Source organism: Phyllostomus hastatus, unplaced genomic scaffold, assembly GCF_019186645.2.
Source record: "Phyllostomus hastatus isolate PE091 unplaced genomic scaffold, TTU_PhHast_1.1 phas_contig_62, whole genome shotgun sequence".
In the NCBI taxonomy this organism is placed as follows: domain Eukaryota; kingdom Metazoa; phylum Chordata; class Mammalia; order Chiroptera; family Phyllostomidae; genus Phyllostomus; species Phyllostomus hastatus.
In genome coordinates this window covers 16,617,664-16,645,424 of record NW_025333921.1, presented here as the reverse complement: position 1 = coordinate 16,645,424, position 27,761 = coordinate 16,617,664, and the positions used below count along the sequence as shown (strand labels likewise).

At 45.9% G+C, this 27,761-nt stretch overlaps 1 protein-coding gene across 1 annotated transcript; it reads left to right on the top strand.

The window, feature by feature from the left end:
* CELF6 (CUGBP Elav-like family member 6) lies at window positions 1-27,761 on the top strand. The gene is made up of 12 exons (XM_045848593.1): window positions 1-53; window positions 12,752-12,800; window positions 22,667-22,795; window positions 22,906-22,985; window positions 23,151-23,294; window positions 23,410-23,542; window positions 23,630-23,776; window positions 23,939-24,001; window positions 24,249-24,329; window positions 24,414-24,557; window positions 25,129-25,284; window positions 26,153-27,761. Exons 2-11 carry the CDS (start codon window positions 12,752-12,754, stop codon window positions 25,254-25,256), a joined length of 1,098 nt encoding a protein of 365 aa, XP_045704549.1. The 5' UTR covers window positions 1-53; the 3' UTR covers window positions 25,257-25,284; window positions 26,153-27,761.

Here is a 27,761-nt window from a genome sequence, read left to right as displayed (position 1 = left end):
CCGCATCTACGAACTGACGGTGCTGAAGGACCGGCTCACCGGCCTCCACAAAGGTGCGCGGGGTCAACCTAGCCCAGCCCAGCCCAACCCTACCCAGCCTTGCCCGACTCTGCCCAGCCTTGTCCAGCCCCAGTCGGATTAGAGCTCAGCTCAGCCCAAACTCCAGCCTCAACTGCAACCCCAATCCTAGCCCTACCAGTCCAACACCAGTCCAATACCAGCCTCACTTCAACCCAGTGTCCTTCAAGATCACAGAGCCCCCAACCCAGAATTTCCTCTGACATGCTCCCTCTGATCATCACTCTGATCCCCTAGCATGTTCTGCACTCTAACCTTCACTTCCTACCCTTCATCTCTTACATGCCAATGTCCCCACCTTTCAGTTGGACCTCCCCCCATCCCTTCCATCAGACATCCCAAATCCTGAAATTTGGAATCTTATTCCACCTTTTAGGTCTCTAACACCCTCAATTTTCCAAATGCTGGACCTAATAATTCCTGAACATCCCCATCTTGTGCCACCCACTCAGGCCTAACCACCCACATACATACCTTGGACTTGCACCCCTCATTCTGGCCTCCAACCCCAGCCAATCTCCGGGGCCTTCTTTCGACTCTTAGACTGCCAACCCAAAATGTCACAGATCCAAACTCTCCCTTCTTCAGAACCCAGGCCTAGTTAACTCACAAGGTCCAGTTCCCCTCCCAGGAAGCTCTCAGCTCCAAAGTCCACCCCCAGATTTAACAGTAAATCTCTCCTACCCCCTGCCAAGATCCTAACATTGTCTGCCTCTTTTGATTTGAGTTCAGAACCCTGACCTCAGCTCAAAACTTCCACCACCTCGTGCCCCCTCTTCCAAGGTTTCTTCTTAGCTGAACCCACATTTCTTTCATCCTCTGATTTCCCCAATCTTATGCCTCACCTTTGCTCCTCCCCAGTCCTCCTATGGCTTCACACTTTCACTGCCTCACAGGCAACCCCTCAACCAGAGCCTGTGGACCAAAGCCTTAGGGTGGGTCAGGTTGAAGAGGCTCTTCAACCTGAAAGGGATCTTCTCCCTACCCTTGCTAGAGAGACAGAGACACCATAGTCCTGTCCAGCCACACCCCTTTCTTTCTGTAGAGAGAGGGAGGAGGCTTGTTTACATGCAGAAAAGTCTGTCCAGGCTAGCTGGAGTAAGAGAGCCAGAGTCATATGTCATACATGGGTGGGGGAAGGAAATGATTTGAGGAGAAACACCTTTATTTCTCCTTACCTTCACCATAATGCAGTTTCAGGATTTGGCTGGGAGTAGGGCAGGCTTACCTCCTCCATGATCTTCCTAGGAGAGAAGTGGTGGGCCCCGGGTAACAGCTAAAGGTCTTTTCCTAAGGGCTGAGAGCTGTAATCAGGCTGACACATCTTTTCAACAGGGAGGTATTGGGGGAGTCTCTAGGCACACTAATGTAGGGGCTTTAGGAAAATAAATGCCCACAGAAGATCTAGGACCAATAAGGTTGCAGTACATCTTCTACCCTTTGGCCTGGAGTTATAGTAAATGGAGCATAAAAGGACAAGACTATACAACCCAGATTCCTGCTAATGTAGTCTAACCACCCGACTGTTCTTCCATCCACAGAAATTTGTTTTCTCATTTTCTAGACATTTATTTCAGTATGTAAATACAAGCTAATCTCTTTGGGCCATCTTTACAATAAATGAAGTATATAGCATATCTTTAATTCCCACTTTTCTTACTCTTTTCACCATCAGTCTCTGAACTGTTTCCTCATGCCCTCCCTCCCTCGTTTCCTTTATTCTTCTCCCTCCAATTAGTTCCAATTTTTCCTGTTTTTTTTTCATTCCTCTATCTTTACATGCTTCTCTGTCTTTCCATCCCTCCATTCTTCCATCCCCATCCCAAGTAGTCCACACAGGCTCCTCTAGCATCAACTGGACCCCTGAACCCTTCAAAGAGGGCTCCAGCCCCTGCCCAGCTCTGGTGTTAGCTGATATAGCATGGTGGCAGAAGATGGGAGCAGATATGTAAGCAAAATCAGATGTTTGGTGATTTAGCTCCAAACCAGCCTGCCACTTTCTAAGGCAGTGTTGCCTTACAAGATGACCAGGGAGGATCTCCAAGTCAATATCTTCCCTACCCTCTCCCCAACAACAGTGATGTCCAAAAGCCAGAGTGACTCAATTTTCCCTTTGGTGGCTAGGTACAGAGGGAGGCAGCCACAGTGCTTTGAAAACAACTTCAATCTAGGAGTTAAGAGACCTCAACCCTATCCTGACACTGACACACTCTCTGAGCTTCAGGTTTTCCTATTGATACAATAAGTGTTTCTCCCAAAACTTTTCTAATGTCCCTTTCACTCAACAGATGGCAGCTATCCACCCACCTTAAGGAGTCATCCACATAAAAGTAATAGGAGAATATGTTCCCATTTGCCTTTCTAGTCTACTGAGGTCTAACTGGAAAACTGTGCCAAGCTCCTTCCCACATTCACTTTCTCTTCCTTCATTCAGTCTTCCTACTTCCTATACTCAAAGACTCTTTTTAGAAACAGATCTTATATTGCAATACTACTTAAAACCTTTCAGAGGCTCTCTACTGCTCTTAGGAAAAAGTTCAAAATCCACACTGAGGTGTACAAAGCTATAGAGGACCTAATCCCTGCATATCTAACTGGCTACTCTGCTCCTATTACCAATTTCCAACCATATTAACCTTCCATCCCCAACACACTGAATTCTTTTTCTAAATTTACTTTTTATTTTTAAAATACTTTATTTATTTTTAGAGAGAGGGGATGGGAGGGAGAAAGAGAGGGAGAGAAACAACAGTGTGTGTTTGCCTCTTGCACACTCCCTACTGGGAACCTGGCCCACATCCCAGGCATGTGCCCTGACTGGGAATCAAACTGGCAACCCTTTGGTTCACAGGCCTGCACTCAATCCACTGAGCTACAACAGCCAAGGCCCAACACACTGAATTCTTGACTGAGTCTTCATATGTGCTATTCCCTCTGCCTGAAATAAGCATCACCGTCCTTGTCACCTGGTTAAACTCTATTTATTATTGAGAACTCAATGTGCTCTTTGAGACATTGCTCACCTCCTGGGACCCAGTTGCATACCCCTCATGATCCTTTACATAATCCCCATGAGGGCAGAGAATGTGTTTATCTTGTTGCCACTTTATCCCCAAGCCCATCATAATACCCCACCAAAATGAGTAAGTAATATCAATAAATATTCTCTGAATGAGGGAGTGCTCAATGCCTGTTGGAAAGAAAGAGACCCCTGTCTCAGTGCTTCATAGCAGGATATAGATTCTGTGGCTGAACAAAGAAATATAGGACTGCCCCTTTGGTTCAATCCAGACCACTCTGCCCTATATATACTGGCTCTTTTAAAGAAGTCAGATTTTGGCCTTGGCTGGTGTGGCTCAGTAGATTGAGGGCCAGCCTGTGAACCAAAGGATCCCCAGTTCCATTCCCCACCAGGGGACATGCCTGGGTTGTTGGCCAGGTCTCCAGTAGGGGGTGCATGAGAGGCAACCACACATTGATGTTTCTCTCCCTCTCTTTCTCTTTCTTATCCCCTCTCTCTAGAAATAAATAAATAAAATCTTTTTTTAAAAAAAGAAGTCAGATTTGGGGCACAATGACACTTTAAGAGGCCCTATCTTGAAGCCTTGGAAGTGCTGACCCATCAAGCTCCTTGGACAGGACTGGAGGTCACTGGAAGTCCCTACCTGCAGAAAGCCTTTAAACCAGCCTCATCTTCCAACACTCATATTAACCTATTCCTCAGCTTCAAATGTAGAGGAAGAAAATGTTAAGAAATTGTGGGGGATTCTGGGCTTGGATCCTAACTCTCTTCCTCCTCTTATGCCTCCTCCCACTGAAAGTAAGTTGGGAAGAAATCAAGGCCGATTCTGGGAGATTCTGTAAATATAAATCCAAAAAGGAAGGGAAAGGCTGGGGTTAATGATGTAGACAAAGCAACTTGGGAAGGTTTAATCCCAACAGGATTTATGGCTAGAGTGGTGAGGAGAGATGTGGGATTGTATGAGCATGTGACTAGGTGTGAGTACATGTGTTTCCTAGGTAGGAGGCCAAGAGCAAATGAAAAGGAGTCAGAGCCTGAAACATGGGCACCCCTCCCTTCAGAGAAGGTAGCAGTGGCCTTGAGTTGGTCAACTTAATGGGGTCTTTCCAGGAAGGGTACTCAGGAGTTTCAGGAAACTCCCTGAGCCAGCCTCTTCCTCCCCAGGCTGTGCCTTCCTCACCTACTGCGCCCGGGACTCTGCTCTCAAGGCCCAGAGTGCACTGCACGAGCAGAAGACCCTGCCAGGGGTAAGTCCACCAGTGTTGGGGGGTGGGGATCACCTCAGGCTGGGGACATGCCCTACATGCATGGTAAAGCAGCATGTAGGAGCTGGATTGGAATCAGAAACTAGCAGCAGAATCATCTTTGAAGAAAAAGGTTTACTTATGCCATTAACAGCTACAGGTTTTTTATTATATGCAGTCATCTGGCTCAAAGAAATGGGCACGAGGCCCTTGGGCCAAGTGTTCCTCCCTATCTTTCAGGAGAGGCATCAGTGTTTTTGGCTATACAATTTGTTCACCTTGGCTAAAATCATGGCTTCAGGTGTCATTTTTCACTGGTATGAGTATGTATGCAGATATAAGTTAGGGGCTCTGCTGGCCTTCGTATCCCATTTTCTCCATTACTAGGGTCCTTGATGGCACGTCCCTCTGGTTCTCTTCCTGTAATGTTTTTTGGGATGCCTTGACTCACCAAGATTGCCTTCCCTCTACATCTCAAACACTTGGCTAAAGTTAAGAGAGAGCTGATTCTATAAGCAGCTAGACCACTATGGATTAGTAGCACCTAATATGGCCTTGACTAAAGGCTAACCACTGAACAAAAGGCAAAGTGGGATCTACTGACCATGTGGCAGGAAGAAAGTGGTGACTGTTAGGAACCTAGCATAAGTTCACCAAGAACCAATTATACTACCTATCCTCATTTTCTCTTGTCCAAGGAGTGATATGTCTAGAACAAAAGCACTACTGAAATTCCCTGGGCAGGCCAAACTTAGGAGTATATTCAGTTGTAAGCCTCAGATTTAAGAGGGTCATTGGCCTACGATAAAGAAACCATAATGGGACGTAAAATATACATAGAATGATAGCTTGAAGAAATGGGAGACATTTAACTGGAGGGGCTAAAACCTTCCTCATAAGGTTTAGTGGGGGTTTAATGGGGAGGCATCATAACATAATCATTAGGAGTACTAGTTTTTGAGTCTCACAGACCTGGATTTGAATCCCAGCTCTGCCATTTACCAATTCTGTAACTCTGGATACATTACTTAGAGTCTTGAAATTCAATTTTCTCATCTGTAAGGAGTGGGTTATACTAATACTTAACTCACTATGCTATCATGAGGATTAACTGAGGCTTAGCAAGTGCCTGTCACAAAGTAAGATCTCGATAAATATTACTGTTCAAGGTGGGGGTAACCACGTTCAGAGCTTAATGAAGAATTTTGTTTTCCATGGGTGGCCCCAGAGGGCAGGATCAGGATCAGTGTGTAAAAAGGACAGACACACTAATTTCAGCTCAGTATAAGGTAGTCATCCCTTTGAATCACAGATGTCCAGCAATGGGATGAGCTCTGCCTAGAGCTGATCAAGCTGTTAAATGGAGTGTCAGATCCTAGAACCAATCCTAGTGATTGAAGCAGTTTGAAACTCACTCTTGAAGATTCAGTGTCAAGTGACACCAACTTATCACCCTCCCAATCCTCTGCATGCAGGTGCTGGAGTCAGACAGATCTGGGTGTGGATCGGGCCCCACCGCTCATTAACTCTGAAACTCAGAGCAAGTCTTTATCTCTCCAAGCCTAAGCTTCCTCATCTGTAAAACTGAACATGTAGACTGTTATAATAATTAAGTGTGCTCCACACAGTGCTTGGTAAACAATAAGTACTGTGTGAATCAATAGTTAGCTGGTGGTTGTAGTAGTAGTAATACCAACAGCAGCCTTAATAGTAGAAGAAGTCATTATTCATCCAACCATGGGAGTAAATGACTTCTGCTGGTCAAATTAGAATTGTCACTGAGACAAACTGTAACATTTTTTGTAGGAAATAACATGGTAAAAGTGCAGAGGCAAAAGGAACAGGATGGATGTACAATGAAGTGAGAAGTGTGGGAAGGGTCCATGTGAGCATGGACCAAGCTGGAGAGAAGATTCACAGAGGGCAGTGGTTGAAGAGGAAACTTTGGATGGCAGACTGAGGAGTTTGGACTTTATCCTGAAAGCAAACAAAAGGCACTGAAAAAAATTAAGATGAACTTTGGGAGAACAAAACCCCTCCTCAACCAACCACAGGGCTCCACAGATAAAAGGCACCTAGAGAAAGGCACCTAGAGGCACCTAAAGGCATCTATGAGGCTGAGGGCACCTGATATAAGGAGTTTTAAGCCCTAGACCACTGGGATAATTTCTAAGGTATAAAAGAGAAATAATAAGAAGAAACATTTATGGATTCCAAAACTTTACATGTTCAAAATCATTTAATCCTCTACGAAGAAGGTTTTGTAATTGCTATTCCCATTTACAGATAAAGAAACTGAGTCATAGAAAACATGTGACTTGCCCAAGTTCATGTAGCTACTAAAGGGAAGATCCGGGCATTGAGGCCAGGTAGTCTGGTTCTAGAACTCATTCACTGTTACCTGAGCCAACCTGGTGGCAGACAGGGCTCTTAAGTTCTGAAGGGGTTGGTGACGGGTTACATCTGCCCCCTCCCACCCTTTCATCTGCAGTCTTCCTACATAGCCTGGCTTGCCCTGGTACTGCCAGGATTGGCTTTATTCACCCTTCCCAGTTTAACAAAGTGAAAATTAATATTTAATTCTCCTAAATGAAAATCAATGACTGTTGGCCAGCCCCAGCAATGTCCATGCCATCAATCTTTCCTCTGGGCCTGCCAGGGGCAGCAGCATCTGGCCTTTAGTCATCTGGCCTCATGCCCACCAGCATGGAGGGAGGTGGGTGTCCAGCTCTCTGCAAGCACTGAGTCTTGGGCATAGCCACCATCTGCTGGGTAAGTGGGAATAAGATCAATCTGGGCTCCAGGAGACAGGCAGGACTATCATTGTGAGTCCGGGAAATGTTGGGTCAACTCCAAAGAGAAAGCCTCAACCCCTAGGGGAACTTTCATGGAAACTGCTGGACTGGGACCTCCCCTTGGTTCCTTTCCATCTGCCCCCTGCTAATTTTTGTCACCTATCAAAGCTTGGCTCCCTACTCAAGACTTTTTTCAGATTTCAGTGGTCTGTCCCATCTTCTGCAGCTCTTCCCCATGAAGCTGGAGCCACTTCTTTCAGCCTCACTTTAGGCTCCAGAATGTACCCTGAAGAAGGTGAAGCCCAACCTCAGCCCCATCTTCAGAAGGTGCCCTCTTACCTGTCTCTCTCCTTTCTTAAAACCTCCTTTCCCTTGGGCATCCACCCCTTCAAACACTGTGAAGGAGACAGACATAACTGAGTACACTTACTTTTGTAGGTTGTACTCTACACAAAACAGCTTGAGTGGAAAGGGCAAATAGGGGCTAAAATCCAGCCATACTCTATTGACCAAGCCATTAGCATTAGTGCAGGAATGCATCAAGCCAGAGGATGGGGCACATTTTTTGTAACTCACACCAAAGTATTCATGTGCTAGCAGCCACCCAGTGAGCAAGTTAGAGCCTTCACCCTCAAGGAGCTTCCAGCCCAGAAATAATTCATTGCATCTCAGTGGGGTTTTCATCTGAGTGTGTAAAAGCAGCATCAGGAGTGAAGAGGGAAGAGAAGCTTCATGAAGAACATAATATCAGAGCTCAATCATGATCATATGTCATCATGTTTGAGGGTCTAGAAACCTAAAAGACAAAGGGCACTTCTGGAATTCTGGGGACAGTGTGAGAACTGGCAGGGAAGATGTCTGGCAAAGATGGCTAAGGCTCTGTGTGAATGGAGAGTATTGTTTATGCTGGGCAATGGGGAAGGCAGAACTCCAGTCTTGGTATTGGGATCTTGGGCTTTATTAGGAGGCTTGCAGTGGGAACCATTGGCAGATATGATCACTCAGGCTACAGTGTGAAGGTTGGGTTGGAGAGGAAGCAACACTGGAGGCAGGATGACCTTTTAAACACTGTTCCTTGAGTGCAGATGAATGATGATGCTGACCTATAGGTGGAAATAGGGCAGGAATGGGGAAAAGATGATGGCCCTGAGGATATCTATATAGATTCTAGAACCAGTGGGACTTGGTAGTAGATTGAATTAGAGAAGGGGTGAGGTAGAACAAAGTGCTGAAAATAAAGTTTGCTTTTTATCTGCTTCACTCTTCTCTGCACCCATGACACCTCTCTTAGACTCATCAGTGGTCCCTTCTTTGGAAAGGTTCTGATAAACACTCTTCCCATGGTGGGAGAAGGGGCTGAAGGCATGAGTGCTGAGTGGAAGGAAGGGTTGGCATCAGGATGTAAGAGTCTGAAGGGGGCAGTGCTGAGCTTAAATGCAAGAATTTTATCCAGGTCAAAGAGAGAAGGGGCAGGGTCTTGCCTTCCTCTGTTGATGGAGGCAGAAGGACCAGGGATTTGTGTGTATCTGTGCTGCCTCCAACCTCTCCACTTTACTACCCAGAGTAGGTTGTTCCCTTCTCTGACCTGTCGTGATTTCCCCTCCAGGGCTGGGCTCTAAAGGAGACATGAGCCTGGACTCCACCTAGGAAACTTTCAAGGAAATAGGTGCTCAACTAAGGCAAGAGCTCACCTGAGACCCCATGACAAGTTCTTGGCCAAGGAGACAATGCCTTCTTTTCTCCAAAGGAGAATGATGATTACCTCACCTCACTCCCACGTCCGTCCCCTGGCTGTGGCAGGAACAACACAGGGTAGGGGTGCCCAAGTAGCTCACGTAAGCAGCTCTTTTTCTCATATACACAGAATATACCTAAGTCCCAGGTGTCCTCCCTAACCACTCTCCAGTGGAAACTGAAGGCCCAGAGCTCAATTCTGTCCTCATCCTCTTGGGCTCCTCCCCTGTGGACTTATCCTAGGTCTCTAGACTCCCAAACTGCCAAATTCCGCAACACCTAAGCCATAAATCTGTAAATCAGCCAACATTCCCTCCTCTCCCTCAGTCCCCACAACCACTAGAACTTTAGACCAGTTCACTCTTCCTAAACACATCTTGAATCTGTCCATTTCCTTCTGCCCTGCTCCAGGCCACCTTTACCCCTTACCTGTGTCACTGCCTCTTATCTTCCCCTTTCCGATCTTTTCTCTGCATGGTGACAGTTGTTGGGCTCTTTCATAAGACTATTCTCCTACTTAAAATTCTTCCCTGGATCCTTATTGCCTTTGAAATACAACAAAGTCAAAATCTTTGTCATGGTTTTCACAACCTGCCTCTGCCTTTGTTTCATATCCTTCCATTAAAAAAAAAAAGACCCCATATTATATCTGGTACACATACCAAGATCTGATTCTCCTTTTTACTAAAGTGAATACAGAGGCTCAGAAACCTTAGAGTTGCCAGTGATGGAGCCAGGATTTAAATCCACATCTATCTGACTCAAAACTAATTTGTTCTACCCTGGCTACCCCCATGCCAGGTGCCTGCCACAACCCTTGCTCCTCATTCAGACAAGGCATCTGGTGTGCTCAGCTCCCAACCATACCTCTTTTTCTATTATCTCCACAAGGTTCAATAACTCCAGTCCCGCAAATGACCCCCCACAGCAAGTCTGCCTCCTCCATGAAGCTTTCCCTGAGTCAATCTTTCCCCCTGGAGTCAGCTTTTCCCAGAGCACATTACCTTGCACTCATCCTAAGGCTTTGGTCCCTCTGTGCCCCATTACTTGTGTTCATGACTTAAGAACAGAGTCAAGCAACACAAAAAAAAATCATGAGCTTCAGTGTTAGACAGACCTGGGGGCAAAATCCAATTCATTCACTTAACCACTATGTGACCTTGACAAGTGATTATTTTCCCTCAGCCTCAGCTTTCTTTTTTTAAATAATATGGGGACAAGGGTATTACCTGGCAGAGTAGTTGGAAAGAATTTCAAGACAATGTATGTAAAGTGCCCCAGGAAAGGCCTGGCACATACTAGGCTCTCAGCAAATGGTGGCATTATCTTCCCTTCTGTGACTTTGAGGACAGGGTTCTCATCATCATCCATGTCTCTCCTGAAGGGCTCAGCTGAGGGATCTTCACAGAGTTCAGGAAATGCTAGCAGCATGCCCAAGTGCTGGAAAGGCTAGGTGCCCAGCCTCTGACTCCTGGACTCTGCCAGGTTCATGTAGGACATGTACATATTAACTAATGTCCACTCTCCAACAGAGTGGTAGGGTGGGGGAGGGGGCAAACAGTGTCTTCATAGAAACCCAGCCAGGGAGGCAGCTGTGGTGGAAATCATTGCTGTCACATGTGCCCTTCACCCTAGGCTCCAGAGCGAAATTCTCAGGATCTATTTATGAACTAATAAAATAATGATTGTCTCCCTCACCCTCGTTGCCCCCAATCCCAAGCTACTCCTCTTTCCTTTTCTCCCACTATTCTCTTCCCTGTCTTTCCTCCATGACCTCATTATCTCCTTGTTTTCATCCCACCTCCACCAGGATTTCTCTCTCCTTGCCCCTTCCTAGGTCTGTCTCTTACTCTTCTTTCTCATCATTTCTGTCTTCCCATGTCTCTTCATCTTGCCCTTTTTCTCCACTCTCCATGGCTCTGTCTCTTGGTCTCTCCTCCACAATTATAGGTAGCCAGGCCTAGGGAGGGGTCCTGTCCTCCTGGTCCCTGGTCCCTGGTCCAGGCCAATCCAGACCAGTCCAGCTTACCCTGATCTGTTTGGATTGATCTCTCACCCCCTCTCGGCCTGAGTCCTGCCAGTGTCTCAGCCCCCACCCACAGCCTGGTACTCTGTGGGTACTCTACCACGAGTGGGTGGGTGTGTCAGAGCAGATAAGAACCTGAGCCTTGGGTGGGAAGGAAATTGCACTGGTTCAGGTTTGGCCTGTTTTTCTTTCCTTTCCTTTTTTTTTTTTTAAATAAGCCCTTCCCACTCCTCAGCACCGAATTTGATCCAAAGGAAATTGCTCAACTGTGACTGCCAGGGCGTTGCCATGGTTACTGGGTAGCACTTGTGCCTATGGTAACAAGAAGCTGCCTGTTGTCTCGGCAACGACCACATTGGTAGAGGATGGAGTGAACCCTGATTGATGCAGAAACAGTGCATTTCCTAAGGGGAGGAGGTCAGATCATCACCTTCTCAGGCCAGATGGGCATCAGCACCCCTTATCCATGACCAGAAAGGCCTCTGTTCTTTCCTCCTGGCACTCAGCTCTGCCCCGAACAATAACTCCTCACATCCTACGCACCCAGCCCTTAGCAGTTTACAAAGACCTTTTGCATCCCCACTATCTCATGTGATCCCCACAATACCCATGAGAGGAAGGTGAGATGGGGATTCAATCATGAATTCTCTCAGGTGGTTGGGGGATGGAGATGTGTGGGGTGTGCAGAGTGGGGCAAAAGTAGGTTTACAGTTGTAACACAAATAAGTAATGAAATAATTAATAAATAAGAATATAAGAATAAACTCTGTGCTTTACATACTCTCAACTGTAAACCCACTTTTGCTCCACCCTGTATGTTTACATCACCTAGGAGCTTTTACAAATTACACAAGACCTCCAGTTTGAGAGTGTCGTATGGTCCCCAGATGGTTCTTATCCACCACTGATTAGGGAATCCCTGAATTAGAAGGTAAATTAGTTGGTGGAGGAGGGGATAGAGGAAGGAATCAAGCGATTTTTTAGGTTTATAGCTTGGATGACTAGAAGAATCAGGTTTGGGCAAAAAGATGAACTCCGGTTTGGGTGTGTCAAATGGAAGGTGCTAATGGAACTTTCTAGTGGGGACATCCACCAAGAAGCTGTACACATGGGTCTTAAGCTCAAAAGGGAGGTGGGCTGGATGTGCAGAGCCCTGAGTCATCCCTGTGGGGACAGTAGCTGAGGCTGTGGGTGTACATGAGATTGTCTAGGAAGAATGAGAGTAGCAGAATGAGCGGGGCAGAGGATGATGGCCTGGAGAACTCCAACATCCCCAGGAGAAGGGGAGCCAGGGAGGGGACTGTGGGTTGGAAACTATGGAGACACAGAGCTGGGGAAGGTTTCCCCCATACTACAAGTTGAATCAGAGAGGGTGGCTTAATGGAGGTCATACAACCATTAAATGGCAGAGTTGGGGATAGATAGCCCTGAGTCTGATTCCCAGATTGTTTAATTTAAATAACACATAGAATTATATCCTATTTGAGCACAAACTACGAATCTGCAATATAAATTCTACTCTCCCACTCAAAGCCCTTAAGGAAGTCCAGGAGCCAGAGGGACAGGCTTCATGTGGTCCCTGCCCAAGGCAAGAGAATCTCTGTAGCCTCCAGAGTGTCTTGTGCTTGCCACTGAGCTTTCTATCACCCATCTTTTAGGCTTCAGCACCTTCTAAATTCCTGTGTTTAAGGAAGGAATCTTTGTGAAAATCTATAAGCCCAGCATGAGAGGGGTGGAGTGCAGATTCAAAGGGGCCAGGGCTTAGATCTTGAGCGGTCCAAGGATGGAGAAGTCAGAGGCCTGAGGGCCAGGCAGTCATGCTGACTGGGTGTATTGGTCCGATGTCTTTCAGATGAATCGTCCAATCCAAGTGAAGCCGGCTGCCAGTGAGGGCCGAGGAGGTAACTTCCCTGCCTGACAAACTTCAGGGTATCATCACCCATGTAGGGGATGGTGGGTGCACTCCTGGAGTCAGTCCTATTCATGGTTTATTACTAGAACCTCCTTTGGTCAGGGGTCTAGAAGTGGGGTCCAGAGTTACTCAGTACCAGAAACAGCTAAGCCATAGTAGCTCAGACTAAGAAGGGATGAGGTCCCAAGGTCCCTAGACCCAAAAGAGGCAGGAAAAGCCTAAGCAGATGCTGGAGATAGAGGAAGGGAGCTCTTGTTACCTTGCCCATGGAGAGAATTCATTTCTGTTTTCCCATGTCCTTCATTGTTTGAAGAAAAAGGCTGGAGTTATTCTTTTCCAGATTCTTCTGATTGCAGAGAACCTTGTTCACTCCAGGTTGGGGCCACTCATTCCTTCATTGCAATTGCCTGGCTATTCATGGTCAAAGATGAGACTTGTATAACAGACTTTGTATCCATATTAAGGAATTTGAGTTGATGCTAAAGATCATGGAATGAATTTGAAAGTTTTTTAGCTGCACTGTTTTCTGGTGCACAATGACCAATGCTTCTTAAGGACAGGAGGGGTTGAGAGCCTGTGTTTTTTGACAACCAGCTTCATTCTGGCTAGCTTCCATGTTAGAAAAGCAATGCTAGCATCTGGTGTCAGTTCTTGGTGTCTTTCTCGCCCTTGGGCCTTACACTTGCCTGTAGCCCTCCCTAATATCTGCTGACTCTCCCTTAGATAGACTCTGCCTACCTTACCCAAGATCAGCCATGGCTTTGTCAGGTGAAAGAAGCTGCCCAAGGTCAGGGAGAGAATGGAATCCAACTGACAAACATTCATTGACCCCTAGTAATTCTGCACAGCCTCTCAGACTTCATGTTCAGTACAAGGAGCCCTGGTAGCTCCATGGTTCCATTGTGAGTTAGTTCTTCCAAGAAATCTTTCTTTCATCCTTTGAGATTATCTGACCTCTCATCTTCATTCTCAGTTTTCTGTCAAGATGTTATCATACCTTCTTTGCCTTGAAGAGATATTTCCAAGCTTCCTCCCTTCTCTCCACACATATATCCTCCTTTCTTGTCTCAGTCTTTTCAGAAAGGTGCTTGAGAAGTTCCAGGCTGCCTACCAAACCCCTGGTTCACTTGTCCCAAGAATTTCTGCTCGAATCTCTGTTAGGCATCAAGGCCATTTTTGGCCATCTTCTATGCCCTGCCCACAAACATTAGATAGTCACAATAGCCAAGAGGCTACCTGAGAGTACCTGAGTGAGCTAAGAAGCAGACAGATTGGGATTCAGTTTATTCAACCATCCAACCAACATCTTCTGAGTAATGTACACCACATTAAAAATACAGATGTGAGCAAGGCAGACCTGGCACTTGGCCTCACAGAGGTCTGGAGTGATGAGAGGATACAGACAAGTAAACAAGGGGTTGCAATTCAATGTGATCAATGCTTTTGAAGTCCTGGGGACACAAACAAAGGGTTACTAGCTTAGTCTGGGAGATCAAGGTGGACTCCCAGAAGAAGAAATATTTAAGATAAATATTCTCGAGGATATTTAAGATAAATCTTGAGGATGAACAAGAAGTAGTCAATAGAAAAAGGAGGGGGGACAAGTATTTCAGGCAAAGAGAATAGCATGTACAGAGCTCAAAAGAACATGATGCAACTTAGAATCTGGTTCAGAAACTATGTCCACAGTGCTGGGGGCTCTCCTGTTGTTTGGAGTCTAACACAACTTATCCAAAGGGAGGGCAGATTCACAAAGGAAGCCTCTATGTCGATAATGCTTCTGCTTGTCTGGCACATGTGTCCTGGTCACCGGTCCCAACTACTGGCATAAGCCTGAGTTTTTCTTCCTTTTTTGATCATTTTTCTTCCTTTTTGATCAGGTTTTTCAGGTGTCACATCATTGACAAAGTCTGTGCATGTGGTACCCCATCTCAATACCTGTTTATATTCAAAGCAGCTCAAGAGAGCAAGAAAAGCACATCTGGATGAAAAGAGGTTTGCCTGGCAGTAGAATTCATAATTTCAGTGGTTACGTGTTACACAGGTATTTCTTGACAAGTGATGGGTCTCAAGGAGCATATACTTCAAATGCATCCATGGATAATTCTTCTTGCAGGTTCAAATACCAAAATCTGTCGATTCCTTTCTGCTCCCACTTTGAGTCTCCAAATGTTCCCTGCTACATATTTAAGAGAGGGGAGGCATATGTACTAAGTCTTGGGTCTTTACAGTTTTTAAATATTTTACTACTAACTGATCTGTGTTAGATAATATTGTTACTAATCAAAATGTGTTCCTTTTCTCCAATGTTATCATATATGTCTTCTAAAGTGAGTTCAGTTGTCTGCTGAATTTTAACACAAATTAATGCTTTACAAACCCAACTTTTAAAATGGTATTGGATTTTGCTTTTGAAATATGACGTTTCACACCAGTGTGGGACATCTTTTCCCATTCAAGTCTTATCTCTCTGATTCCAAACATTCTATAAATCTTCAAGGTTAGTGGTCACAGCTGTCCTGATATATTGGAGCCTGTGCACCTACATACTTTTTAATATTCCTGAAATTAAATCCCTTACTTTGCAATTGAATAATAATGATTTCTATATCTGATAAGAATACTAGTATTAAAACAGACATAATCCAAAGGGTATCAAGGCAAATATAATCTTCCAAAATTCCACTATTTTCTTCTAGAAGAGATTATTAGGGTTTTCTTCCTGTAAAACAGGAAGAAAATGTTACAGGAGCCAAGTAAGTAACCCAACTCAAATGTTACAGGAGCCAAGTAAGTAACCCTAAATGGGCAAGATTGTCATGATTTAATAAAAGTTTACATTTTAATTATATTAAATGTTGGCAACTAACTCAATTTTTCAAGTGGACCAGCACTATGAGTGTCTAGCCAAACCTATCAGGTTTGCTTCTTTGACTCAAAGGCTTCCAATTTTCTTCCATTTGCCACACAGGAGTATTCTATTGTACACACATATAAGCTTTAAACAAAAATGGTTACTTTAACATTCTGTCTCTTGAATTTTGATGCCAATTCAACAGAGTAGTGTTTCTCTTATTTTTAATGAATAGACGTGAAGTTTGTGGTTGAAATAACCTGTATTTCAAGCACATTGTAATTGCATTACTTTTAGAAGTCATCGGTAACATGTGCATTCCATGCTTACAATGCAATAATAGTAGCAACACAACAGGATTTGCCTGATAAAAGGTGCTGGGTCCTCTTCTTCCACAGTTACCCAGGCAGTCTTGGTGGCACTTGGAGTGCCAGATGGTCATCCAGGTCCTCATGGACTATACTGTAGCAGCCTTTTAATGTATCCCACCCAGTTTCCAATAAATTCTGCAGCCAAATTCATGCTGTTCATATACTCCAAACTCCATGCTTACATATTACATCCTGGGGCATGGAGCAGTATATTCTTTAAAGTAATGCATCTAATTTTCCTAAATAAAATTATCTCCTAATATACTAACAGCACCCATTTCTACAGTAAACATGCATAATGCCAAAAACTTTTCCCTTGGTATTTGGATTTACTTGAATGTAAACGTTAAAATGTTGGCCTGCATAAAAATTCAAGGGTTATATATTTCAAAATATTAACCTCAAATTGTACAAGGTCAGAGTTAGAGATCCCCAAATCTCTCAAATAGTAACTAAATAGGTCTATTTTATTTGCTCTTCAGCATAGAGACTGGTTGACTTTTCCTAACTGACAGTATTTCTACTATGGAAGCACTAAAAAAAATGAGTTAAATTATAAGTACCAATTTTATAAGAAAAGCTTTTTTAGTCCTAAAGCAAAATTTTCAAAATCATCAAACTCCTGTATATTCTTTGCTCTCTTTCAAGTTTCGTAGCATTAAATCAATGAAGTCATAAATCACAATGGTGACTACCCTGCTTGTTCCGTTCCCCAATTTTGCTGTATTTTTTCACTTAGCAAATATTTTTGTTTCCAAAATTCTTAAGGTACAGAAATAGGTTAAGTAATCAATCCATGCACTCTTTTCACTTTATTTTTTAACTAAGATTTTAAACATTTTCTGAGGTAAGGCTTTTTAATCTTGAAATTTGATTTAACTCAAAATCTCATATCTGTTTTTGTATCAACTCTCCTATCACTATCCTGTAATTGTTTACATAATTTCTGCCTGTACTCACAAGGGCTTGTTTAAATATCAGCTTGGATTTTGAGTAATAAATACATATTATTATCTAACTAAGTGAGCTATCTTTTCCAAATTTTTTCTTCTAAGATTTTATTTTTTTTCAGTCTTTAACAAGTAAACTTTGAGTTTAAGTTAAATTTTGAGCTAGAATTTTTAGAATATCATAATAGTGGGTCATGTCCTCTTATGGAAATCAAATATAGACCTTAGCAGCAACTGTTCTGTCAGTAAGTTGATATTCATATCTGTCTTACACCCTTATACTTATTTAATTCTTTTCTTAAAAAAGCATTCTTTTGACTAAGACCCAACTGAATGAGTTTCACAGTACTGCCTAAGACTTTACTCAAGTTAATGTTTCTTTTCCTGAAATGCATTCTACCTCCAAAGGTAAAAAGAAGAGCTTTCCTGCCCCTGTCAGGTGGCTCAGTTGGTTGGAGCATCAACTTGTACACCAAAAGGTTGCCAATTCTATTCCTTGTCAAAGCACATACCTAGGTTGTGGGTTCGATCCCTGGTGAGGGTGCATTCAGGTGGGAATCGATGTTTTTCTTTCATCTCTCTCTCTCTCTCTCTCTCTCTCTCTCTCTCTCTCGCGCATGCGCATGCGCTGCACACACACACACACACACACACTCTCTCTCAAATCAATAAAAACATATTCTTGAGTGAGGATTTAACAAAAACTAACATGAAAAAAGTGCTTTGCTTTAGCTTGATTCAGAGCAGATCACTCAAAGCTGATCGTTTAAACACTTTTAGGTCATAGGTATGGCTGAACCTCTTATAAGCCCTTCAGATACAAGTATGCAGCCTGCAAAAGTAAAAGGCATCTTGGGAGGCTGAGGTTCTTCTCTTTAAAGGGAACCTAGAAGCTATGCTGGATTTACCTTTCTTACCTCCTGTCTCTCCTGGATTAGGATGATCACAGTTCTTTCTTGGTCTAAGTCCCTATTTTCAGCTACACTTAAAGCCCTGTTTTACCTTACTTTAAAAAAATGTGGTAAAATAGAGACAACAAACCTTACTCTCTTTACCATTTTTAAGTTTACAGTTTAGTAACATTAACTATGTTAACATTGTGTGCAACCAATCTCCAAAACTTTTTCATCTTACAAAACAAACTTTGTATCCATCAAATAGTAACCTATTCATCCTCCCTCAGTCCCCTGATACCCTTCCTTCCACTTTCAGTTTTTATTAGTTTGACTACTCTGGACACCTTATGTAAGTGGAATCGTGCAGTATTTATCTTTGTGACTGGGTTATTTCACTTATAATGTCCTCAAGGTTTACTTGTGTTGTTACATGTGTCAGAATTTCCTTCTTTTAAAAGGCCGAATAATATTCCATTGTATGTATGCACCACATTTTGTTTATGTATTGGTTTGGGTTGTATCAACCCAATATATTAGGGTTACTTCCTATTTTGGATAATGCTACTGTGAACATAAATGCACAAATATCTCTTTGAGACCCTGTTTTCAATTCTTTTGGATATATACTCAGAACTTGTATTGCTAGATCACATAATTCTTTTTTTGTTTTGAGGAACCATCATACTGGTTTCTGCAGTGGCTATATCATTTTACATTCCCATGAACAGTGCAGAAGTGTTTCAATTTCTCTACATCCTTCCCAAAAACACTAGTTATTTTTGTTTGGTTGTTTTTTTTAGCAGTCATCCCAATGGGTGTGAGATGCTAGGTCATTATGGTTTTGATTTGCATTTCCTTAATAATTAGTGTTGTTGAGCATCTTTTTATATGTTTCTTGGCCATTTGTATATCTTCTTTGCAGAAATGTCTATTTAAGTCTTTTGTTCATTTTAAAATCAGATTATTTGGTTTATTGTTGTCACTGAGTTGTAGGAGCTTTCTGTATATTCTGAATGTAAAACCCTTATCAAATATATGAGTTGCAAATATTTTCTCCTATTTTGTAGATTGCCTTTCCACTCTAATTTTGTCCTTTGATGCACAATTTTTTTTAAATTTTGATGTTGTCCAACTGATTTATTTTTACTTTCATTGCCTATGCTTTTGGTGCCATACCCAAGAAACCGTTGCCAAATGAAAGGTCTTGAAGCTTTTCCACTATGTTTACTTCTAAGGGTTTTATAGTTTTGGTGCTTATGTTTAGGTCTTTGATCCACCAACATGGAGATGAGTGGGTGCGAGGGACCTAGCAGCCAGCACTCAGGAATTCCTCTGGGCCAACTTGAGGCAGGACCTTTTTTCTTGCATAACATCTGAAGAAGATGGAGTGGACTGACTCTGGGGTCTCAACACCATCATTTGCTGTATTAGAATCCTTGACCAGCTACACAAGGCAGCTTCATGGAGATGGGCTTCTTGGGCCCAAACAACTTGGTTTGGGTTCAAAAAGCATTTGGTAGAAGAGCAAGGAGTATACATTGGTTGCCAACAGGAAAATGCAGTTATGCCATTCAATCGTGTGTCTTCCCAACTACGTCTCAATTCCACACTGATGCTATCTTTCAATTCCTCCCACTTCAGGAAGGTTGAGCCTCGCTGTTTGATATTCCCATCTTTCTAGGGACCCACCCACCACCCACGGAATATTTTTATTCAAACATTTCTGACCTATCTCTTACATACTCCTCTTTTTTACCATACTGGTACAGTAGGACCTGGAGAAAATTGAATTATCTGGGCTAAATCACATCATCATGTCTCTCTGGGGACATTGAGGATTGTGGATTTGGGGGCTATTTTCAGAGGTCTGGACTGTATTTCTCTTTCACCAGTTCTCTTAAGACATGTATCCCACCATTTCAGAATCACCTAAGGCACTGTGACCTAGATCATCCTCCTATCAAATACCGTTAGGGTCCCTAAAAAAATGGCAAAGAGGATACCAGGATTCAAGGTGATACCTGGAAAACAGGCAGCACAGAGCCTAGCCTCATTTTAATTTCAAATTCCATGCAGCCAGTAGCCCAGAACCATAGTGTCCATGTGTTGTAATGAAAGTGAAAATTTAACCCTGACTGGTGTGGCTCAGTGGGTTGGGCATTGTCTCACAAACTAAAAGGTGCACTGGTTTGATTCCTGGTTGGGACACATGCCTGGGTTGTGGGCTGGGTCTCTGGTTGGGGCATGTGAGAGGCCCATTGATGTTTCTCTCCCTTCCCATCTCTCTAAAAATAAATAAATAAAATCTTTTTAAAAAAAGAAAATGAAAATCTGTAACTTGGGAGACTCTCGCTGGAAAAGAAGGATCATAGAATTTCATGACCTATGACATCACCTTGAACTAACAACCATCCTCAGAAAAGATCAACAAGAAGAAGAGCAGATGAAGGATCAGACTACTGTCTACATAACCCTTTTCTCCCATCCTGGGGGCTCTACCTTAGCCTTGACATCTCTTTTCCTACCTATGGCTACTGGAATGCTGTTCCATGTGGCATGACATCTTACCTAGGTACCATTACCATCTTGTGGACCCTTCCCAATGACACAGGTGCAGTATAAATTAGGGCATCATTAAGCCCCTTTAATCTTAGGACTCTGGAGGCCCTAGGATTTTCTCCAGTTCCTTTGGGCCTTTGGCAGCCACATGAACATACTTAAGTGTCCCAGCTCAGAACAGTGGCACAGTCTTCTGGAGTTTCATTCCCTGACCAAATGAGACCTGTCCTCCAATGTCAAGGCAAAGCCAGAAGCATTATATTGGTCAAGAGATACAAAGGACCTTTCCTATTTTCTTAGGTTCCTGAATAGATCAGAGGTCCCTCTTCATACACCCTCTGGAACTCTATTCTTTCTCTTTTAGGTCAGAGGTTTTCAAAGAACTTTCCTTAGAGAGCCTCCAGAGGTTACCAGGGGAGGATGAAGTGAGAACAACTCCAGCGTGTATGCACACACACATATTTTTCTGCCTTCAGTCAGAGCAGGTTTTGCTTTTCTCTTATATTTTGAACTTCATCCTAATATTTTTGTTAGAAAAATGGATTCCATGGCTTTTTTTAAAAAAAGTAGGGAGCCAGTGATATGTTCCAGTGGCACTGTTTTGTGGCTAACACTCGCAGAAGCACACCTACCAGATTGTATTCTCACCACAGAAGGTCAGCACCTCCTCTAGCATTCTGGACACAAGTACATTATACATCTCTTTTCTTTCAGGGTCACTGGGCAGTAATCAGCTGGACAGATTCTGCTGAAACACACTATCCCTGTCCCACATAAACCATAGCCCCTGTCTTTCACACAGACACAGCATTGACAGAGAGACAGACAGACATCTCAGGGTACCCAGGGAAGCCAAGGCTGGACCCCACACCATAGCCTAGTTGGAGATTCCCTCCACTGCTAACTTTGGGCAGTGCATTCTTCTTTTTGATCCTCACCAGCCTTCCTCCCTTGCACGCAGGATCCAAGGACACCCATTAGCCTAGCCAAGCTTGTCAAGGAGTAAAGGAGTTCGGGATGGGTTTTCTTGAGCTCCAGGACCTTGAAGGTGGAGCCTGAAGCCAGATTCTCACCCACTTCTTCTCTCTCAGCTTGTATCACCTGGAGAAAGCCCCATACTGAATTCAGAGACTTACCTTGATGTAGAAAGGAGCAGGGCTCTGACAGAAGGCCCTGTGGACTAAACCCCTCTCCTACAGGCTCCTAAATAGCAGTCCTGAGGCCTGGCTTGCTGGATGTGAAGCTAAGCCCTGGTCTCCAGCCCCAGCTCTCCAGCTTTCTCCAGGGGACACAGGCCCAGCTTACAGTTCCTTTCCTGGCATTTTTGCCACTCCCAGAGGAGTCCAGCAGGGAGGAATCAGAGTTGTTCTCAGTTAGCCATCCAGGTGTTCAGGCAGAACTTGTTCTCCCTAGAGAGGGATCATGGTAGGAGAACAGGGGGAGTCAGAAAGGAGGCAGCAGGCTTAGTGAGGGCCCTGGCAGCACAGTGAGGGAAGGAGGTGGTAGAGGTGGGAGGTAAGGAATGGGGTCAGGAGTTCAGCAAGTGTAGTGGGGAAGATGCTAATGCTGGAGACTCAAGAACCCAAGCTATCCCCTCTCTTTAGGTCTTTTGGGACACCCAAGTTGAGTTTGATGCTGGGGTTGGGGAGTCCTCATTTCAGAGTCTGGGGATGAAGGTGTATGATGAGACTATTGCTTCTGGTGCTGCTTTTTGATCCAGAACCCTCTGTGATTTTGAGCAGGAAGGGACATTGATTCTATCCACGGCCATCAGGCTAACCCACACAGGCGTACTTCTCTTCCCCAGACCCAAAGGCCTCCTCTGAGGCCCTTTTCACTTAATAGGGCTGAAATAGTCCAAAATAGGCAGCCTTTCTCAAACTTCAAGGACAAAAAGATCAAACATACAAAATATGAGTACAGGGCTCTATCTAACCGAAGATATGAACTAAATCAATTTTCACAGGAGCAGCAGTGAGACTTCCTCGGTTTCCCCAGGACCCGGGCTTTCCTGATGGAAATCTGGGTTGAATTCCTTTCCTCCAGATCTGTCTGTAGGTCATCCTGCCCCACAAAGAAACCCCTCCTTGTAGCCCAGAACCTTCTCACTCCCTACAGCTCTTCAGAGCTAGACTGTGGTGAGCTACCTTCTTAAGTTCCTCTGGCTACTCTGGGGAGTCCGAGAGGACTTAAGGTCCCTAAGTCACTCCTGGATTTGTCCCCAGAGGACCGAAAGCTGTTTGTGGGGATGCTGGGGAAGCAGCAGGGTGAGGAAGACGTCAGACGCCTGTTCCAGCCTTTTGGCCATATTGAAGAGTGCACCGTCTTGCGGAGCCCGGATGGTACCAGTAAAGGTGACTTAAGCTGATCTTGGGATTTCCTTGTGATCCCGCCTTACTCTGGGCCACAAGACTCCCCCCCCACCCACCCCCTCCGTTGACCCGATCCCTCTATCTTGCTCCAGGCTGTGCCTTTGTAAAATTTGGGAGTCAGGGGGAAGCTCAGGCGGCCATCCAGAGTCTGCACGGCAGCCGGACCATGGCGGTGAGGGCGGGCTCGGGCCTAGGGTGAGGCCGGTGGGGTGGGGACGGGCTCCTCCTCTCCACAGGCGATCAGTGCCCCAGGAAAGGGCCTGATGCGCGAGGCACTCGGCCCAAGGCCAAGGCTGGGGTCTGGACCGGCCACCGCGGCCTCCCCTGCCCTACCCAGGGCGCCTCATCCAGCCTCGTAGTCAAGCTGGCGGACACGGACCGAGAGCGCGCGCTGCGTCGGATGCAGCAGATGGCAGGCCAGCTGGGCGCCTTCCACCCCGCGCCGTTGCCGCTCGGGGCCTGTGGTGCATACACCACAGCGGTAGGTGTGGGGGGAGCCTTTGGCGGACTGGTGGGTGGGGCGAGGCGCGAGGTCGGAAGCTGGGGCAGCGGTTCGCCGCTGGGCCATCCACATCCTTCTTTCTTCCCTCCCAAAGATCTTGCAGCACCAGGCGGCCCTGCTGGCGGCAGCACAGGGCCCGGGTCTAGGCCAGGTGGCCGCGGTGGCCGCACAGATGCAGCACGTGGCGGCCTTCAGCCTGGTTGCCACGCCGCTGCTACCAGCAGCAGGTACTGAGAACCGGGGGCAGGGCCCCTGTGGGGAGGGGCATGTGGGTGGCGGTGGCCTGACTCTGCGACCTCCTCCGCCATCTGCAGCCAACTCCCCTCCAGGCAGCGGCCCCAACACACTCCCAGGTCTCCCAGGGCCCATCGGAGTCAATGGATTCAGCCCCCTGACCCCCCAGACCAACGGGCAGCCAGTCTCTGACACTCTCTACAATAACGGGCTCTCCGCTTACCCAGGTGGGTCCCCCAACTCCACCAAAATCTCCCCGAAATGGAGAGGGAGCGGGGAGGAGGGCGGGGTGGACTCCCTAAGAAGGGATTTCTCTCCTTCCCTGCTGCTTTTCACTCAACCCTGCCCGCCAGCCTGCCTTCACTGTGGCTTTGCACGTCTCTCCCCAGCCCAGAGCCCCGGCGTGTCTGACCCCCTGCAGCAGGCCTACGCTGGGATGCACCACTACGCAGGTTTCACTGGGCTCCACGCAGCCTGGGTGGAGGGGGCGGTTTGAAGGGTCCCAGAAAGGAGTAGGGAAATGTGGGGCATGCTCTCTTTTGAGGAGTCTACCCTCTCAAACCTGACCCCTGAACGACCTGTCTAAGGGTAAGGGTTAGTGTGGACTGGGCTGAATTGGTCAAAGGTGGCCAGGTAAATGGTGCCGTGCTTGGGAGATGGCTCCTGGAGTTCACTGCCCACTCCCACCTCTGTCTCCAGCAGCCTATCCATCGGCCTACGCCCCAATGAGCACAGCTTTTCCCCAGCAGCCTTCAGCCCTGCCCCAGCAGCAAAGAGAAGGTGAGGGATGGGGCTGGGTATCAGAGCCCGGTGGGACTGGACTCAGAGTCCCTCCCCTGGACCAACCTACTACTGTTCCTGCAGGCCCGGAAGGCTGTAACCTCTTCATCTATCACCTGCCTCAGGAGTTTGGTGATGCAGAACTCATACAGACATTTCTGCCCTTTGGGGCTGTCGTCTCTGCCAAAGTTTTTGTGGATCGAGCCACCAACCAGAGCAAGTGTTTTGGTAAGCTGAGCCCCATCCCTGGGCCTCTCCCACTCGCAACTATGAGATTTCTCACAGAGTCTAAGATTGTTCCCACATAAGTCAATGATTCCCAAAGGCTGAGCCTATTGTACAAAGCAGGGTCACAGACCAGTGATGAGGCTAAGCCCAGACCAGGAACAAGTCTAGTTCAGGTTTATCTGGGAAGGTCAGGTATCTGAAAGATGTTTGATAAGTTCAGGCTTTAGGGTCTAGCCAGGACAGGAGGTGTCTGGGTCTGGGACCCAGGGATCCCTTCTAACTCCAACTGCAGTTCAGAGGACCAGAGTGGGAGCTGTGGAGGGAGAGAGTCCACCCATGCTAGGAAAAGACAGGGAAACACCCTAACTAAGGGAATTGCTTCCTGTCCTTCCAAGAATCACATTTGCATGAAATTCAGGCCGTTTGCCCATGTAAGTATAAGTATGTGTACATATATGTGCAAACAGTGAGGTATATGTTTGATGGAACTGTTCCGAGGGCAGAGAGAAGATGGGGCTGGCCAGAGACAAAGGAGGCAGTTCCCAGCTAACCCCTGTGCCCACATCCCCAGGGTTTGTTAGCTTTGACAATCCAACCAGTGCCCAGACAGCTATTCAAGCCATGAATGGCTTTCAAATTGGCATGAAGAGGCTCAAGGTCCAGCTAAAGAGGCCCAAGGATGCCAACAGGCCTTACTAATCTGCTCTCACTGACCAGCCACAGAAAGGTGAGTCCTGGTGGACCCTTGGCAGATGGGGCCTGAGTGATGGAAACCCTCTCAGCTTTGATGTTCTCTTTGGGATGTTGGGGTACCCATCTCTGAAAAAGTCTGGGAGAGAAGAGCCAGCAGTTAGGAGGAATCCTTAGTTGGAGACTTTGTGTTTTTCCTTCAATCCAATGACTGAGATAAATTAGACAACATTCCTGTTCCCATAGTCTGAGAGAGACAATTAACAGCAAGATCAACCAGTTACTTCTGCTCCAGAGATAGCCAGAGAGGGGCACGGGAGTAGAGAGTTCATGTTGGGACAGGGCAGGGGGGTGGAGAATAAGACTAGGAAAGTAGGTTTGGGCCAGCCTGTGAAGGGCCTTGAAGGCCGAGTTGGACTTTATACTGGTGGAGAAGATGGTAGAGAACCATGAGGAGTTTAGGCAAAGAAGGAACATAATGTAAGGGATGGGGAAATGGCAGTTAACATAGAGATGAGGAGAGAAGCGAGTACGCTGAGGGAGCAGGACCTGCAGGGCCTGGTGGGTGATGGAGAGGGAGATGACAGGCTCTGTTAGGTTTTTGGCAGGGCCAACTGCCTGTGACTTTTAGAGACTGACTATCTCAGAAGGTCCCCATGGCCCTGCCTCACTTGAGCTACCCCAGGGAGTCCTTTGGGGTGGGTGCTAGGCTGGGGTCATCTGCCAGGACCCAGGGTCTGGCTTCAGTGGATCAGGCTGCAGCCTTGGCTCTGCTGCAGCTCCACTCCTCTAGAAGAGAAGCCCAGGTACTTACCTAAGATGTAGCTGATGGGGCAAGCTGCTCTTATCTCACCCTCCAGACTGATTTTTGCCTCCCCCCCCTTATCAATTAATACCAACAACAGATACCGAAGAGTGAGAAGAAAAGAGAGGAAAAGCACAGAAGCACTTAAGCAGCCCTTCTTGAAGGAGCAGCCGCAGACAGAAGTGGATTGGACCCAAGGCCAGCGCCTCGGGCTCAGGCCACTTTTAAGGATTGTCTTCATCAAGTGGGTTGCTCTATGCCTGTGGCATAGAGCTCAGGCTGGCAGGGCAGCTGGGGCTGGCTGAAGATGGACCGACAAGGGGAACCAGCAGAGGGCCTTGGGGGTGCCAAGGGCTTCTCCATAAGGGAAGCCCAGATTTTCTTCTTTCAAAATCTTATCATTCCTTAGAATTTAGGGACCAAAGGACTATTGCTTTTTTAAGAATATATATATATATATAGATATATACATATATATATCTATATATGTGTGTGTATATATATTCACAGAGAAGAAACTAAACAGACAAAACCACACAAGAGAAACACAAAAGACAGTATAGAGTCTTACAAAAGCTGCCTTTAAATATCCCCAGGAGACAGGGTGAAGGAGACCTTTAAAAGCCCCAGCCTAGTCAAAGGGAGGCTGTGGGAAGATTGTTCTGTGTCTCATATTCTATTAAACCATCTCCCCGCCCTGCCTTTTTAAAATAATTAAGGACTTGAGGTCTAGGCTCAGGTGCAGGTAATGAGACTTACGGAAGCAGTGAGCCCACAATGCCCAAATGCACAGGGCACCACTGAAGAGGCCTCAGGAGGAGCTCTAGCCTGCCCGGCCTTTGCCACCCGGAGGGGCCTCTGAGGCAGCAAGAGCGGGGAACCTGCCTTTCTTTCCTGACAGCTGCTTCCTCAGACAGGAAGGAAAAGGGAGTTTTGGCTTTTCCCTCCCCCCTCCAGATAGACAGAGGCCCTGCCTTTGGCTGAGCCGAGATACCTCCTGCTTCCCCTCACCTTGAGCCAGCCCCAGTGTCCCCTTGCTCTGGGCCACCTTCTGTCTCTAAGTCTAAGTTTGCCCACCTATAAAGTAGATTCAGGATACATATGGAGGGCTGTGACAACAGACTCGGAAGGTTTACTACTGTATATACTGCCATTGAGAAGGGGATAATTTTCAATATGTAGAAGCTTCAGAATTTAGAGGTCCCTCTTTACCCAGGACCTGAGAGAGAAGTAGCTGTTTTGCCAAAATACTTCTTCATTCCTTTAAAAAGTACATCTTTCCTATGCAAAGAGTGTTTCACGTGCTTATCCAAGGTGCTTCTAGATGGTGAGCAGTGTTCAACTTAGAAGTGGTGTGTGCTCTGTCTGTCTGTCTTTGTCTGTCTGTTGTATACAGTGGGTGCCATATAAAGCTGATCAATGGCGGTGTTTCCTGTCTGCTTCTGTGAGATGGGCAAAAGATCTCAGCTTAGAACACCATGACTCACCTTGCCTTTGTCAGCCTTTCCTGGGCCTGCACGGCCTTGTGCATATTTTTGTCAGGAGGATAATTTCCTCTCCACCCAATAGACATGGATCAAACTGGTCTGTGACGCAGCTGTGTGGTGGGCACTCTGATTGCCAGATGTTGCTAAGGCTGGAGGTCTCTAATCTTATAGCACATCAGACAGTAAAGGATGTGGGGTGGGGTCAGAGGGTTCCTTCCTTCA